This window comes from Macrobrachium nipponense, chromosome 29 (genome assembly GCF_015104395.2).
Source record: "Macrobrachium nipponense isolate FS-2020 chromosome 29, ASM1510439v2, whole genome shotgun sequence".
Classification (NCBI taxonomy): domain Eukaryota; kingdom Metazoa; phylum Arthropoda; class Malacostraca; order Decapoda; family Palaemonidae; genus Macrobrachium; species Macrobrachium nipponense.
Window position 1 is genome coordinate 3585649 of NC_061092.1, and position 17460 is coordinate 3603108.

Sequence of the window (17460 nt, forward strand, 5' to 3'; positions counted from 1 at the left end):
ATGATGAATTGGCTTTGCATGACCGACGAGGACTGCCACCCTTGGACGATCGACGTGCTGATCGTAGAGGCCAGCCGCTGGATGCGCGTTTCCAGGATGACAGAAGAAGGTAATTAATTGAATCTTACACTCCTTGAGAATTTAAGCATCTCTTCTTGTTAATTAATTTTAGGTTTTTTATTTTCTGTTGCTCTGACCATTTGCAATTGTTCCAGAAGTGGAGGAACGTTAGATCCAAGGGTTCATGAACCTTGGTTAGAGGAACACAGAGCACTGGACCGTTTAGATCGACCAGAACATTTCCCACCTCATGGTCCACCTGCGCGTCATCGTCATCAACCCGAGTGGACTGGGGGCCGCCAGGCAACTGCATGGGACAGGCACAAGCATCCCAGGTACAATTGTACTTTACTGTTTAGAGATCTAGAGTTCATCTCTCCGACACATTCTGCTTTTGTGACTGAAATTCGTTGCCTTAATCTATGTTTTGACATTGAAACTATTATGATGTTGAATTACACTGCATATTGAACCTTTTATTTACTTAGATAGATTTTTACTCATAGATATTTTTTTGTAGCTGTACATTGTGCACTAGGGCTTGAGTTCCATTGCTTTGTTTTTCACTCTTTCCCTCTGATCTCTCCCCACTTAGTTTTTCACTTTTGTAATTATACCTTGTTCCAATTTTCACCTTAAAGAACGAATCCTCTAGGTGATCCATGTGAGTCAGGACATGTGACTCAGTGGTCTTTTTAAATTGTTACTAAACATAATTACAATGTTGTAAATTCTCTGGACAGTATTTTATAAGGCTTTTGGTTCACAGACATGAAGATTGGGCTGAGGATTACGTTCGAGGAGGAGGCGGTGGACTGGGAGCTCGAGATTGGGTGGAAGACCCCCATGATTGGGGTCCAGATCTTGGTGGTCCAGCACCAGCACACCAAGATCAGTGGAGTCAACATCCAAGGTTTGTTGTATTGTTTGGAAAATAATTAAGGCGAAACTATTATTGGAAGTTTGAAAACCTTAGTGCTGAAGATTTTTTATGAGTGAACCAAGATTAAAAGATTTAAAACAGTTTTCATCATTTCATCAATTAGGGCCATTAGAAAATTATTGCACATGCTGGGAACCGTTTCAGAGATGCCTTTTTTTAAGTATGTGAAATTGTGATATATCTGTAGTACAACATTCATTCCATTGATTCAGATGAAAATCCTTTTCTGAATTGTTCCCTCAGTCAAACTTTTGCTCTGCTATCTAAATACGAATGTTTTGAGCCAAAATAGGGTGCCTAATATTGCAAAAGTGATGTAATATTGTTTTACAGAAGCATAATTTAAAACAGCAGCTTTCATGCTTACATGAAATAAAACTTATGCTAAAAAAAAAGCAAGCTATGAATTTAATGGCTCATTTTATATTTAAACTAGTTTTCATAATTGACATCAGTTGCATTTTAGTGCGAACCAAGGTTTCTAGCCTTGATTATTTGGAAAAAACATATTTTATACTATATTACAAGTTACTTAAGTTTCATAGATGCATAATTCTTTTATGATCATAATTTCCTTATCTATGAAGATTTTTTAGACTAACAATCCAAATACTGTGCCAAGGAATGGTTGTACTGGTTATGAGATGAGAAAAGATGGAATAGAAAGTATCCACCATTCCTCAGGTAAGGAAATCAAGTGGTATTATTAACTTAATGAATCCAAGTTGTTGAAATAGAAAAACCAATTTGGCAGTTTCATTTAGATTTAAAGACTTCAGGTTGCTGTTTGTACTCTTTATCTGTATTTGCCCATATGGGTAATAAAATTTGTCTTTGTTATGCAAGAATATTGCAAATAGTAATGTTCACCCATATTAAATGTTCAGAAGAGGCTTTCGACTAAATATCTATGTCCAGGTCTGAATAGAGGCAGCCACCGGTTATCGGCAGACTCGGTTAATGGCGATTCGATTTTATGGTGCTAGAGTTATGGTGTCATAAGATACCTAACAGTGGCACCATTAACTGGTTATCGGGGCCGTTTAAACTGAAACGTGGCACTATAAGTGCCATAAATTGCAGCGTTTTGGTTAATGGTGATTTTCGCCTGTCAGCACTCCGCCAATAACTGGGGACAGCCTGTATACACATAATATATATTTGCTCTTGGATCTATTTTTGTGTATCTAATGTGATACATTTGATTACTTTAAGAATTGGAACACAGGCAATCCCTGGGTTACAACGTGGATTCCATTCTTGAGACACGTTGTAACCCGAAAATCGTCGTATCCCAGATCATCACCAAAAATCCTAGGAAAACCTTACTTTTAATGCTTTGAGTGCATTCAAAACTGTGTAAACTGCATTTTTATTGCATTTTGCATCAAAAAACCTTCAAATATTGATTATTTTGCATTTTTGGTGTCATATTTTTTCTGCCAGATGAGCATTGTAGGCGTCGTAACCCTGTAAATAATTTCTGATGAATATAATTGAAAAGCGCCTTAACCTCGGAACGTCGTAAGCCGAACCCGTCGTAACCCTGGGACTGCCTGTATTGGTCTTTCTTGTTTTTTCTTTATATATATCTCTTAATGAACTTTCCTTCTTCTCTTCTAAATAACTTACTGCTCTTACTAGATATGCCTATATCAATTTGAACATAAATGATTTAAGATGAGTAGCTTGTTAAAGTGGGAGGGTTTTATCTTGTAAATCAGTATCATTGTAACTTGGATATTTCTCAAGGTATTCTGGCATTCATGCAAAGTTGATTGTGAGTGTAGCCATATGAAAGGTGTTTCAAGATATATTGTGAGATGACAACACTTGTATTAACTGGACAGAGTAAATTTCCTTTTCATGGACTGTGGAATTACATTAAGAACTGCACATTGGAAATATACAGTATACTACCTCTGATAACGAAGTAGTTCATTTTGGTTGTTACTGTATTTTATAGAACTGAGTTTTGGACAGTTGTATATTTTGTCCCGCAGTGATACTTATCCTTGAGAATTTTGCACTATTTAAGTTTTATGATAAGAGAATCTCGTGAAGCAAGATTGGTAAGTAAAATTAGGATAAACTTATTGTAAGCATTTTTTACCTTAGCCCTGCTTGATTGATATCTTCTGTAGCATAATTTAAAATTTAATGGCAAAAGTGAAGACATTCAATTGATATTATTATTTTGTTTTATGTAATGTTTGGTTTCATATACTTATAAGAATTCTTATATCAGCTGGTGATTTGATTAAGTTTCCATGAAATTTGAAGTGTGTTCATAGTTGTTCATAGAAACTTTCATTCATTATTGCTTTGGGTAGAATAAATGGTCATTGTGGATACTCTAGTTTAGTCTTAAAAGTTTATATGCTCCAAGTATATGTTCATACTGCCTAGTTTCACATTACTTTTACTTACAATAATGGCTTTTTTCTTATAATTCAGGAGGCTTTGCCTCTTTTACTCATATGAATATGGTATACTGTAGTATCTTTTAAGTTTTGATGTGTGTGGAGTTAAGAATTTGAATATTTAAATACTTTACTTCGATATTTTACCAGTTATTGTACCGAATCTAGGAGAGGCTACAGAGATGATTGGGGTGGCCGTGCCAGCGATTGGGTTGACCATGGACTTGCGTATCCACCGAGCAGAGATTTGGGTCTCCCAGCACCTCAGGGGTCTCTTCTTGTACGCGGCGATCACAGCCAGCCACCACCAATGAATCGCAGGTCCAGAAGAGAACCTATAGAACAACCGTTGGAACCCCCTCCTCCATCAAACATACCTCCACGACACCATCCGTAAGTTGATCTTCCGTCAGTGTTATGCTAACAAGTTATAATAAATTATAGGCTTTCGGTTATGCTGATGTTGCCTATGCTATTGTATAATAATAACATAGACAGGAAATGAAATCTCTCCACTGTCCTCTTTGGTCTGTGCTGCAACTGCTCCTATGAGAGTCTTCATCTGTCCCCTTTTCCATGCTTTTTTCATAGCTATTGCTGTCCTCTAGCTGCTGTTCCTCATCTTCTCACATGTCTGAACTATTGCAGTCTATTGAGTGGGTGTTAAATATTTCTATGTGAGAACAGTTTTGTGGTTTTTTTGGTAAATTGCCTGTGATAATCTTTACAAAAAGGATCTACATTTTTTAATTTTTACAGCCCTCCGTACATAATTAAGCAGCAAAGATTTTATTAACAAAAACATACAAGAACACTATTTGAATTTGATAATACCAATATACTTTTAAATTTGAAGCACATATCTGTATTAATGTTTTATTCTTTATTTCAGTCCCCCTAGTGTAGAAGAGGAGAGTATTGAAAGTGCCTTGGTTCCTCCGAGAAGTGGGGATGTGGGAACTCCCCCTCCCCAGGAGCAAGACCAGGCACTTATGCCAGGTAATGATGGTAAGATGATCCCCCAGTGTGTCCAGATTCTTCAAGTCAGTGTTGGCTACATTAGCTTGCATGTAGTCTGTTTTTATTCTGTGGTTATTACTAGGGCATTTAAAAGATTTGGCTATGTTGTTCTATCATTGTGGGTTAATGTAATCCCCCTCCCCCTATTTTCTCAGGCCTACCATATTTCACAAAATTTGTGGGAACATTCTTGAAGTGGCTGTGGTAGTGATTGAACAGTAATATCTGTCACTGCTTTTCATTTTGTTCAATAGAATTTCAGAGTTTATATTTGTGAGCGAAAAAAAAAAACAAGAGTAATTACCAATGCTTTGGTATAATATCTCATTAAAGAATTTCTGTTTTGAGTGTCTTGATATACTTACTATATTCACATGAACGTTACCCATGAACATAGAACAATGTAAAATGCACTGAATTTCTTGATGATATATTCTAGTTAACCTTATGTGCGTAACAGCTCTAGCCAGTTGCTTGTACCTTGAGAGAGTTTAGCCCCCTTTGGTTGTTAGCTTCCACGAATTATTATCTGAAATTCAGTATCATTCGCAAGTCTTTCAAAATAGCCCTGTGTAATATCTTCAAAAAGGGTTAAAAAGTACCCACATCCAAGCTTTTTATTTTCTAATATTCCTTGATTTGCCTACATCCAAGCAATTTGCATTTACCCACATATGAAACAGACTTCTCACCTTCTAGATTCAGGTTAGTGTTTTCTTGTTCAACATTTAGTTCTATAGTGACAGTGTCTTCATAATGGAAGGTGCAAACCATTACTTAACAATTGCCTTGTGTTGATCTTAATGGGAAGAAAGATGAGACCATCAGGAGGTAGTAATTCTCCCATTTTCCTGCCAGCTTAGTTCATGCTATTCATAGTTTCTGCTGTTTCCATCATCATTCCATTTGTTCTCACCAGTCCTTGTTGTCTGTATTACCTTACATTTTTTCATGTTTGTATTTTGAGTGTGTTGGATTGTAAGAAATATTTTTGTGTTCATAAGATGCTGTTTGTCTTGGTGCTCTCATGTTTGAGATATTTAACACTTTTATCTACATGCTTTTTTTTATTTAATCAGAAAGTTAGCTTGTATATTTTATATGTACATCTGTGTGTTATTCTGTTACCATTGTGCATATTGATGGAAGTCACCAGTCACATATGCAATAGGAATCAATTTTGATGTCACATTGGGAACCAACTAATGATTTGAGTTTAAGCCTTAGTTACTGGTGCCCTTTGCCTTTCTTGTCTCTGCCGTAGGTTTTTGATGATGTAAGGAGAGATTTATTGTACTTAATAATTGTGAATTTATGGTTCTTTGCTAAGTTAAGTAGTTGGCAATATGAGATTCGTCCAAATTATAGGCGAAGCTTTGTAGTGAGCTCATGTTTCCTTACACTGGACTTCCATATTATCTACTATAATTATCTAGTGAAGAGATGGTCAAGGATTTTTAGATGTAGAATGTGAGACCTTGGTGGAAATTTTAGGCCAAGGAAAAATTCAACATTGAAGTGATACTGGTGCTTGTGTGCAACTTTCCAGTTTGTAACATGAAAATAAGATTTGCCAGTGTCTTCAGTATCAGTTCTGTAGTTTCATATGGAATGAAAAGTCAATGTCATCCATTTCAGGAGGTACATGTGCACCTTCAGGACTCTGAAAAGAACTTTTTTCAGATCCACCTCTGACAAGGTACCTTAACATCATTTGTGGTTATTTTCTCAGTAGTCATGAGAAAGAATAAACTTCATGTATTCATTCGTATGCAAGTTCCACAAATCGAAAATTGAAGGGTGGACCTTGAGGTCTTTGAACACTGGATTATTTACAAAACCTTGCAGCTATCAGGCCATCAGGGTTTTAGTACTTGTGTGATTTGACTTGTCCAAACTTTATACTCACACGTCAGCTAGTCGGAGAGGATGAACCTATTGAGGCTAAGAGGCTTGCAATTACATGTTGTGTCATTTACATTTCGTGTGGAGCAATTTTTGTAGTGCTGTACATGGGCACTTTAAGTATTCCTCAAACAGTTTTTGTGGGCCAAAGATACATGCCGCTGCTGTGGAGGACATATGATTGATTGCAGCATTTGTGTATTACTCAGTTAACAAAATACTGCTGTAAGCTGGCAGGTGATGGAGTGAGTTTCCATTTATTGGATGGGTTTACCCAACGGCACCACTATAAGATGTTATTGAGTGGTCATTGTAAATTAGTAGTAGTCTTCCTGCCACGATCAACTAAAGGAAACCATCTGTGAAGAAATGGTTTGTTTGTATGAAACAAGGATAATTTTAGATGTGATTTAAGTGAATGACAGTGGAACACATTTTCTGAGAATCCCCTAAATAGATTTTTGATGTTTTTCAAACCATTTCAAATGTTAATTATTTTTGTGCTTCAGTGTCCTTTTTGTTTGGTTGTAGCTGTAGTTGTTAATTATTTTTGGAATGGGACATTATTAATATCAAGTTGGTTTTTTTACACATTTTTAGGCTGAGGGGTTGTTGTTAACCTTTTCAAATGTATGTAAATAAAATCACCTTTTAGTCAAGACTCGGGGTATACTATATCAGCTGCTCAGATATCATTGAATTGCAGCTGTATGCGGAGGAATCGTAAAGTTGCATTGGGAAATCTTATTCAAGACCAAAATTTTTGTACGACCATATGTAATTAACAGGCAAAATTCATGTAAGAAAGATTTTGATAAGTAAGAGGCAATTGGGAATAGAAGGTGTGCAGTATTCTTTAATAGTTGGTGGGGAAATACCTTAAAAGATGTGGAAATCCAATCACTGTCTGTAACCTTGTACCAAGTGAAAATAAATTAGCTGGTGTTATAGTCATTACTTAATTATAATTCTTTAAATATATTTTAACTTTACTTTTACTTTGAAGGTATTGTAATTTGTTTTGAAATGGGATATCCTTTAGCTGTAAAATCCACTGTGTCTTCTCTGAATACAGCCTGTTTCAGGGTGGAAAGTAATCAATTAAAAATATCCTCTAGGTGAGCTTTGGGAGTATGATCCTGGTAAGGGATCGTGGGTACGTCGAGCAGCGGATGCAGCACCATCCTCAGAAGCAGAATCGCCTGCTAAAAAAGAGAAGCCGACTCCGCCTGCCACAGCACCACCTGAACCAACACCTGAAGGTAACATTAGTTAAGTTGCTTGATGAAAGAATTACGGTGAAATTGCATTTAATTCACTTTAGATTTACTACTGTACATGTTTTGGTTTTTGCTTTCATGCTGTAAGAATGTTTCTTTTAATACCTTGGTTGATATTAAATGACTTTTTCTTATCAAACCCATTTACCATAATACTGTATATTTCAATCACATCAGCCAAGCAGCCATCTGAGCCTGAACCTGTTAGTGGGGATGATAAGAAGCGAAACCAGTCTGAAGAAAACAGCATGGATGCTTCTCCTCCTAAACGGCAGCAGACCGAAACCCCAGCAGCGACCCCAGGAGAAGCCGATGCTTCTCTGCAAGAAAAGGACACTTTTAGCGACATTAGTGACGATGCAGACGATATTCTAAACCAGGAGGTATTTTCCTCAAGGCATTTTTTGTTTTTAGTTTCATCTTTAAATCTTTATAGTTTAGTGTAGTCGCTCGTTTTATATTTCATTAGGGCTAGCCTTGTAATGTTTATTTTCATATTAGATTTTTAATAACTGCCCTTTGAAACACTTCAGAGTACATAGGGTATCAATTGTTACTGGTTGTTGTTCGAACTTGAGTTGACTGGAAAGTAGAAGCTGTTACTACAACTACATATTTAAGAAAGGGGGAGTTTATCTTTCTAAACTTGTCAATATTGTTGAGGTGATCATGCTCATTGTAGAACTAAGTTAGCAAAGCTCATTCCCTGTGCATGGAATTACATTAAACATTTGGTTTTGTGCTGTCACCTTGTTCTGCAGTTTAGTGTTTTAGGAAATATATTCCTTATGTATTGGTAAAATCACCTGATGTACTAGAGGCATTTTTGTGAGAGCTAATAAGCATTTAATTTCTGTGTTGGGTTGCTCTTTGTTAATGTGTATGAGAGATAATAAATAAGTATATTCTTTGTACAGTCTTTTATTGTTTGTGTAGGTTATGGGTTCAGATTGCTGGAAACTTATTCACGTTCTCCCATACAGGTTGGTGGATTTAACGACGAAGACAGCCGTAACTTGAGCTCTAGTCAGATGGAGGTAAGTTTTGCTTTAAAACCAGGTTTTGGCCAAGTGTTTAATGGTGAAAGTTATGCGCAAGTCAAGTGGAAATTTTTATGGTCTGTCATCAGACAATTTGGAAAAGAAAAAAGTATGAGAGCATAATTTTATATCTATGACTACCTTTCAAAATTTTGGTTTCATGTGAAGTTCAAATAATGATTTATTTATAAACTTATACCTGTTGTAATTTTTATTAGTAAGGCTTATGAAGAAGAATTGTGATATAATACTAGGCAGTACTGTCTGATATTGTTGACAAGCCTTGTTGAGTATCTACAGTTATTTATTTTCATTAATGTAATCATTCAACAGCAGCCTTGGTTGCCATGAATTTATATTTTAACAGGTGTCAATTGCATACTCTGAATGACTTTACAAAGGGCTGGTTATGATTATTATTCTGGCTTGTCTTTTTGATGATAATCATATTACAATTAAGCTTTTCCAAGGACAAATTTGGAATAGGGTGGCAGGGGGATTTTAGCACTACAAAGAATAATGTGAATAGAAAGGAGGATGTTTTCTATATTCGCTGTGCATTTTAGTATTGCTATTGATGTTTATGAAAAAACAAGAAGTGTGTAAAGTATGTTTGTGGAAAGCAAACAATATAACTGGATTTTTAATGTTGCGAAGTTGTAATCATGCAAATCAGTCATGTGAAAATCACCTCATAATACTTCCTTACCCAAAAGTACATGGTACTTTATTGAAAGGATCATGTACAGATACTGTATTTTCTTTTAATCAAGAGGGAACCATGCATAAACTGTTTGAATATTTTGAAGGTAGAGGAGTAATGTCCATGAATTAATGAAATTGTATTTTTGCTCAGGATTCGAGGAACCTCAGCCGTGAGAATGGACCCTCATATGATGGTGAGTTTTGTTTTATCTTTAATTTTGGTTGATCTTCAGATGGCTTTTATTGAGGACTGAAGTTAAATATAAGCTCAGTTAAGGTTTTTAACCTTTCATTGAGGCCATTTTTTGCATGTTCCTTCATCTAAGCACTGTACTTGCCCTAGATCATATAACTGCTTTTCCATGAGCAATGAGGATAATATACAATTTGTCATCTTCAGAACTAATGGATGAAGAGGAGACTATACACCTGGAAGAGATTAGTGATGATGAACTGGAAGAAGATCGACAGGCCAAGTTTAGTAAGTATATCACAACAATATTGCTGGTTTTTATACTTGTCAACAAGTCAAATTTTCAAATATGTTGCACCTCAGAATTAGGTATGAAATAGACACCTAAAATAGACCATTGTTTCTATGAATTTTATTAGCTATAGTTTTTGTTGCTACTGTAGGATCATTCATAATCCCTACATTTTCTTTCTTCCATCTGAATTAATATTGGTCTAGTATCTTTACCATAATTGTGTTCATTCTATACTTTTATGTGGTCATTCTATAGTTTTTTTATAAGCCCAGATAACAGTTAATTGATGTTTCAGAAGTATATTTTTTAGTGAACTAGGTTTTGTTAGTATTCAGTGTAATGTTAATAATAGGAAATTGATGTAATTAAGAGAAATTTCAGTGCAAAGACTTACTCAAGGTACTGTAGTTACTTGTCCTACAATGAAAGGACAACACATATGTTATATGTATTGTTAGTAATGGAGAAATATGTACAGTATAGATATACCACATGGGTAATCATCACAGGAAACTGTACCCAGGGTAGAGCATATTTGTTAGACATTAATAATGTTCTCTGAATACCTACTTGTAAGAAATCATGTATGACGAGAGGAAGCAAACTCAGCTAATTATATGTTCACTGTAGGTTTCAGAGGATTGCTGCTAAAACCTCTTGAGCATAGTAGTATTGTGAAAAGGAAACTTCCTGACAGGAGTTGTGATTCTGTTGTCAGTGTGTATCACGTGAATTGAATGATTTACAGGTGTTGCAGATGCCCTGGATATTAATTGGGCATCTCTCGTACGTGACTCTCGGCCACCGGTTAATGAAGTGGCAGCTGGTACTGCCCTCAAGCGCTTTAGCCCTGCACATCTGTTAGCTCGGTTGGGAGTATCTACCAGGTATGCTCGACCAGATGTAATACAGAGTATTAAAGAAGCTTGTGCAGCGAATGTCACAGATGAGGAGGAAGGTAGGTGCAGTTTGTATTGCTTTTATAAAGTACCTGAGCATGAGAATTAATTCTTCCATAAATTATAAAACTTACTGTGCAAACAAGATGATATTGGGGTGTAGACAAGACCTTTTTTACCACAGCAATCTGGTTTTGCATATAAATTGATTATACTGGAGGAAAACTTTAATTACAAGTTCTTCATAATTGTACCAGATGCTGCTAAGCTTGAAGTGCCTGCTGTTACTGAGAAAGGTGGAGTATTGCGTTTGCTGAAGGCCCGGGCTGAAGGTCGGCAAAGAGTTCTGCAAAGTATTGGTCCAAATAGACGAGCACTTTGTGCCAGACAGGACATAGCATTAAGGTATAAACTATTTTGCACCTTTTGTCTCTATGTATTACTGAATAGGATTGATAAAATTAATACTGAATTAGCATCACAAACATTATCATGGACGTTTACATTCTTTATATGCTTGGGGAGACCTCCCTTATAGTTTACTTCTCAAGTTTAATTCATCTCTCTATTTCAGGCGACAGCTTTGCAATCTTCCAGAGCAAGACTACATTGGAGATAATCCTCTTCTGGACAGGGATTTGTTCCGCCAGTCTATAAACTTATTAAAATCTTGTTAAATAAGGAATTAATTGGAATTTATGGTTTATTGAATGTCAGGAAAGCTATAAGTGGTGGGTACTAAGACAAAAGCAGAATTTTTTTTTAGAAATTTAATTTTTTATTACAGTAGAGTAGCCAGATTATTGAAACTCCTTTTGTGTACTATGTCTCCTGTGCATTATTTCATGAGAAATAAAAATACCTACTGTATACCCTATTTTTCATCATTTTTAATCCAACAAGTTTCTCGTAAATGTAATGTCCCTTGTGTTTGCAATTCACATAAAACAGCATGTACTGGGAATGGCTCAAGTTTCGTATTGTAGCTAAAAAATTATATATTTTACTTTCCCAGACAGGAGGATACAAATTGACCTATCAGCAAAGGTACTATTTAATATCTGCATAAAGCAAATTGTTCCTTGGCAAGAAATCTGTTTTAGTTTGTTTAACCGTAAACTAAACCAAATACTCTTTGGTCAAAGCCAATTGTCTGACACGATGCTGATAATTGTACTGTACACAATTTGAAAAGAATATCATGCATACAAGGGAAGCCAAAAGATGATGTTTGTCACTAAACGTGAATTTACATGAATGATAATGATCATTCATGTTTACACGTACAAATTCCCAGGTAGGCCTATATCATTGAACATGAACCTACCCAAATGATCATCATTCATGTTCACATATAGCAATTCCTAGGTTTCTGTTTAGATGGGTACCACTTGAGATATCACCCATTTTTCTGACTTGGTGGCTTCCCACTTGGTGGAAGTCGTTATTTATACTCTTTATCGCTGTATAGAGGACATGTTACGCATTAAGGAATATACAGTGAGTGGTCAAGTGTTATTGAAAATGCGGGTACGTTTAAATTAAGTGTGTGGGATCAAGAGTATGACTAACAGATTTGGATGACACTTGAATGGATACAGGTAGGAAGGCTTATCTCTATTGTGCGATAGACCTGAAGATAGCAGTTTGAATAATAGATTTGACGGTTGGTTGCTTTCAAATTAAACTGGCCTCATGACACCAAACGTCCTTTTAAATTGGAGTAGCCTGTAAATGTGCTGAAGTATTTTAAAAGGGTATAAGAATCCTGGTATGGACCTCTAGACTCGTTCCCTAAACTGAGTAATTCTTAATGTGAATTTAAAGAAATACATATGACTAAATTCTGTGACCTCCAGAGTTTAAAAATAGATTTGTCATATATTCTTGTAACCAAACACCGTGAAATCAAAACCAGTTCTAACCAACGCGATAAATGCCAAAATTAATTCGGCACACTGCCCGCTAACAGTAGCGTAGCACGAAGCATAACGGTAATGATTAGCGAGTGGCAGAAGAGAAAGGATGAAATTAAGTGTAATTGCACGGGAGATTTCGCTACCTGTAATTTGCTTCATCTTCCATAAAACTCAGTCATTCTGTTTCCCCAAAAACGACTAGAAAACCAGTAGGCTTATAATCATAACAGCAGCGAATGTACACGAAAACGCCACATATAAGCCTAAACTTATCAAAATACTTATCAATAGATAACAAGATTCTACACTTAACGCTACTTTTGGCTTAAAGTATTAGGAACTAAAATACTTTTATCGAACACAGACGAGCAGGTAAATTTATAGTTGAGAGAGAGAGAGAGAGAGAGAATAGCATTGAATCCGACCCCTCTCCCACCAAATTAGTCGACAATTGCATGGCCATATCGATTACGCAGAAATATCAAGTCTTCCTTGTCCTATTCTAAAACTGACTTGCTGCAAATATTAAGAGAGAAACATTTAAATAGTCCGAGACACAAATGGGAACAAATTCATTAGCTCTTGCTCTTCGCCGCATATGAGTGAGTGCGAGTGTTTGTACGTCTGCAGTGTGTGCGTACCGAGCAGCTACGTGCTACGCCCCAAAGAGTATATGAATGTGTGACTGACTGAGCTTTGTACGTCTGCCGAGTCTGTGCGTACTGAATATACACCCTTGAGAGAAGCAGTTTGAAATTTACATTACCAAACAGACAATCCCATTTCTAACAACCGGCGTGACACTGGGTGTACCTAATCTAAGACAAACCGTACTATAGATATCCATTTTACCATTCTAACTTCTTTTCCTACCAAAACATATCTCAAGGAACAGAGATTTAAAAGAAATTTAATATTTCAAATATTTGTCTGAGAATCGCGGAATAGATAATAGATTCCAGTGCTTGGCTTCAAGCCTAAAGCTCATATTCCATTCCATTCCAATAGATCATAAATAACATAATAGTTTGAACTAGCAAACATCTAACGGTAGTCGGCCTACATCCCCTGCGTGAACAATTAAACGTATAACTTATCCATTGCAGCAAGCAATGGTGAAATAAGAGATATTCTTAATTCAGCTGTAAACTCGCAACACAAAATACGTGACAGGAATATATTTACTCATTATTATACCCGAAAACGTAAGAGTTAGAGCAGTCTGCATTAAAATAGCTATTAAGTACTTAGGTCGAAATGCCGGTGACAAATAAAAATATACGGGAGCATCAGTAAATACTGAATCACGATAGCCAGTAATAACGTAAGTCCCCTCACCGACATGGATTTAATGTGGCTAATTACGCGCTAATTAAACGGCTCCGCACCTGATTGCCCCTAATTACCGCAGCCTCATTACGAATTGAAGGTTCATTCAGCACAAGGCTTCCGATGGCGGTCAGGAAAAAGTAAGAAGTGTTTGAAACTACTTAAATAAATGAAGAGAGCCACAGACCGGAAATGGAATCTCGAGATAAATTCCGTAGCCTACACACACACAGTATACATGAGTGAAAGAAAGAGAGAGAGAGAGAGAGAGAGAGAGAGAGAGCGATAGGAAAGGTTTAACTAGGAAATATCCCCTTGTACGGGCCACTTCTCCAAACTCCTCAACCAAAACTTCGGGAAAACATGAAAGCTACGTCGTCAATTCTTTTAATGAAATAAAATCCTGAAAACTTACTCAAAACCGATTCAGCAACCAAAATTCGCCTACGCAATGCGCCATCATGAAAACTTTATCAAGAGGACAATGCTAGACTTGCATTTATAAAAGCGCTGATATCGAGCATTTAATACAGCTCGGATTATCACTTGGCGATAAAGGTTGGCGCGCACGTACTCGCAGGTAGCGTTATACGTTGGGGGGTGGGAGAGGGGAGGCACGATAAAAGGGGAGGGAAGACAGGAGGGGGAAATTGTGAATGACGAAAACACTCGTCATTAAGTCGAAATGACGGACTTACAGTCTTGACCAATATATATGTATTCGTCCTTCTGCTCGCGTCATCCCACGAATCGCCCTCGAGCTATTTTCTTGTGCAATATATTCCGCGATTTGCAGAGAGAGAGAGAGAGAGAGAGAGAGAGAGAGAGAGAGAGAGAGAGAGAGAGAGAGAGAGAGAGAGAGAGAGAGAGACCTCTTACACAAAAAAGAAGAAGAATCCCCATACACAGAAATATACAAACAAACCTTCATAAACATTAAATTTTCGCCACATTATCAAACCCTGACTCCGAGAGAAATGAAACGACCTTGGAGCCCTTTTTCAAATTGCCTTATTCGGCTAAAACTAGTGCCCAACCTGGGCAATCACTGAAACTATTCCTGCTACCAGCATCACATCTCAAACCCCGAAATAAAAGACCTCGCCCGTATGAGACGTGCAATTCTCGTGATGTCAGAGAGAGAGAGAGAGAGAGAGAGAGAGAAGAGAGAGAGAGAGAGAGAATATCTCACCTTACTCGGCCCCACCGAACTGAAGGAGCCTCTCTCTCTCTCTCTCTCTCTCAACAGGATACGACTCCTAGAGAAAGGTACTCTTTCACCTTATTCACTTACGTGGCAGGTTTGGTTTAACAGACCACCCGTTTATGAAAGCAAAAACCGGGAGATTGCACAGCTCGCTGCAGACAACACTCAATGCAAACTCCTCTCTCTCTCTCGTTGCATTGCATTAAAACTTTGTCATGTCTGGTGACGCCACTTCTTGCTCCTACAGTAATAACAGCGACCACTCTCCCTGAAAAAAAAAAAAAAGTGACCTTTTTGTGTGTGTGGGGGGGGGGGGGGTTGTCGTGTATGGTGTGGGAGAGTCCGTATTGGGGCAGGAGTGGGTGCGGGCTATAAAGTATTAAAAAAAGTCACGAACCCAAGGAAGCGTTAATGATGATTTTCTAAAAGCCATCCTAGCGTCGTGTTACAAAACTTTTTTTTTAAGCAGTAGCGTGTAACACACACACACACACAGAGAGAGAGAGAGAGAGAGAGAGAGAGAGAGAGAGAGAGAGAGAGAGAGAGAGATGCGCGTCGCAAGTTGGTTAGGGCTACTAAACAAGCAGAACGAGAAATTACTTGGGCGAGAACAAAAACTATAATTACTCTCTCAGACGACATATATTTTTCGACTCTGCGCATCAGAGAAAGTATCTTCAGTCTGCCCTGGACAGCGTTTAAAATGACATCATTTTAAGTCAAGTTTTCCACTTTCATTTTTTACATTTGATACGTATCCTCATATTGGTCTATCTGTCTATATTTTTTAAGGCAGCTGCCTTCCTGTTTGCAAACGAATACAGTAGTTCTTTCTGTTCTTTGTGTCTTAAGTATTTGTCATGTTCTCTTTCCTGCCAAAGGCCTTATCTCTTATTATTCATAGGGTTCCACCCTATTATATTTTTAACGTAGCTACTCCTTTGTCGTACAGGAAAACCAGCTCAGTTGCACTATCAAAAATGAAGGCACATATTTCCGTTTTTATCATTTAAATCCGGTTAGTCTGTTCGACAACCAGTCAAGCCCTACAATGAGAGGGAAAGCCCTATGTCATCCGGGTACTTTGTTAAAGCCTGGGTAACCTATATATTGTGAAACATCAAAAGGTCTTTGATGGCCTTTGATTTCCACCACCTATAGTTCAAATACCAGGCCATTGCTTCCGTCCTAATAAGCCAAAACACCCATTTAAAAGGGAAACCGTAACTTTTATCTAGGACCATAACTAGACCGAGCGTGTTCGGTGGGGTACACGGAACCACGAACCCTCCAGCTGGTAATAAGCTGTTTACATCAAACCTAAAACTTGGCCTGATTATTTTCGACCGGGCTTTTGAGCTAAAAGGCGACCTCCCGTCATGTTGTGACGCTAATTGCAAAGGATCAATAGGTTTCTTAGATTACTTCTAGCGGGATGGATTACGGTTAAAGTTGACCTCCGCTTTGCTTGACATCGGTGCAAACAGCACCCTGGCTTTGATGACACGAAGTCACGTCTGTGTTATACTTAAGACGGGGGTCAGGAATTTATTTTGAGGGTTGAAACCATTGTAAGTCTGATTAACAGATCGTTCTACGGGAACGCGCCACATATTAGACGCAATTTTATTTTCTTGCTCTAAAACCTCGGACTGTCATGGCAACAAACAGCTACAAGCAGTTTTGTGGTTTGAAAGTCCTTGCTTGTAAAGTACGCAAAAGCATGTTTTCTTTATTTGAGTTTCCTTTATTTGGTTTATTGGTATTACTTGAATGAATGTACGAGGTTCAAACTAGGAAGATAGTATATCCGGAACACTGGCAGGAACTGCCAAATTCTTCAGTATCACTTGTATGCATCATAAGTATGACATAACTGTGGCGGGGAAATCTCAGTAATTTTCGGATCATACTGACTACTACAGTGACGTCAAGACGTCCAGACTGAGGAAAACACGATTTAAACATCGTTAAAAAGTCCAGACTGCAGTCGAGATATAGCTAGTTTCTTTTCCTATACTTCAAGCTGCGCCCATCAAAAGTTCCTAAGAAGTGACGTCCCATTGATTCGCCGAATTTCCCAGCTCGAGCTAGACAATTGCGATATTTAAGTACGTAACCAGGATTTCCCGTCGTAGCTTTATGACAACTGAACCTCCAATTATTTACCTAGAGTCCTAGAGGCACCAAGTTCCTAAAACGAAAATGGAATACCTAGAAAATACTGCATTTGCTAGAGAAA

The 17460-nt window shown here is 37.4% G+C and overlaps 1 protein-coding gene across 7 annotated transcripts in view; it reads left to right on the forward strand.

Moving 5' to 3' along the window:
- The window catches only part of LOC135206045 (zinc finger CCCH domain-containing protein 13-like), a 31942-nt gene extending 20311 nt beyond the window's left edge, over nt 1-11631 (forward strand). For 4 of the 7 annotated variants that reach the window (XM_064237230.1, XM_064237229.1, XM_064237233.1 and 1 more), the window contains 13 exons: nt 1-109; nt 216-395; nt 830-973; nt 3577-3819; nt 4319-4434; nt 7470-7613; nt 7809-8014; nt 8615-8668; nt 9528-9570; nt 9777-9857; nt 10613-10822; nt 11021-11168; nt 11338-11631. The exon at nt 1-109 is cut by the window's left edge and continues 42 nt beyond it. In XM_064237230.1, the coding sequence (XP_064093300.1) occupies nt 1-109; nt 216-395; nt 830-973; nt 3577-3819; nt 4319-4434; nt 7470-7613; nt 7809-8014; nt 8615-8668; nt 9528-9570; nt 9777-9857; nt 10613-10822; nt 11021-11168; nt 11338-11440 (1781 nt within the window). In that variant the 3' untranslated portion in view covers nt 11441-11631. The remainder of the gene's footprint in view (nt 110-215; nt 396-829; nt 974-3576; nt 3820-4318; nt 4435-7469; nt 7614-7808; nt 8015-8614; nt 8669-9527; nt 9571-9776; nt 9858-10612; nt 10823-11020; nt 11169-11337) is intronic. The other 3 variants (XM_064237232.1, XM_064237235.1, XM_064237231.1) reach the window with 2 other exon arrangements.
- The last annotated feature ends 5829 nt before the right edge of the window (nt 11632-17460 follow it).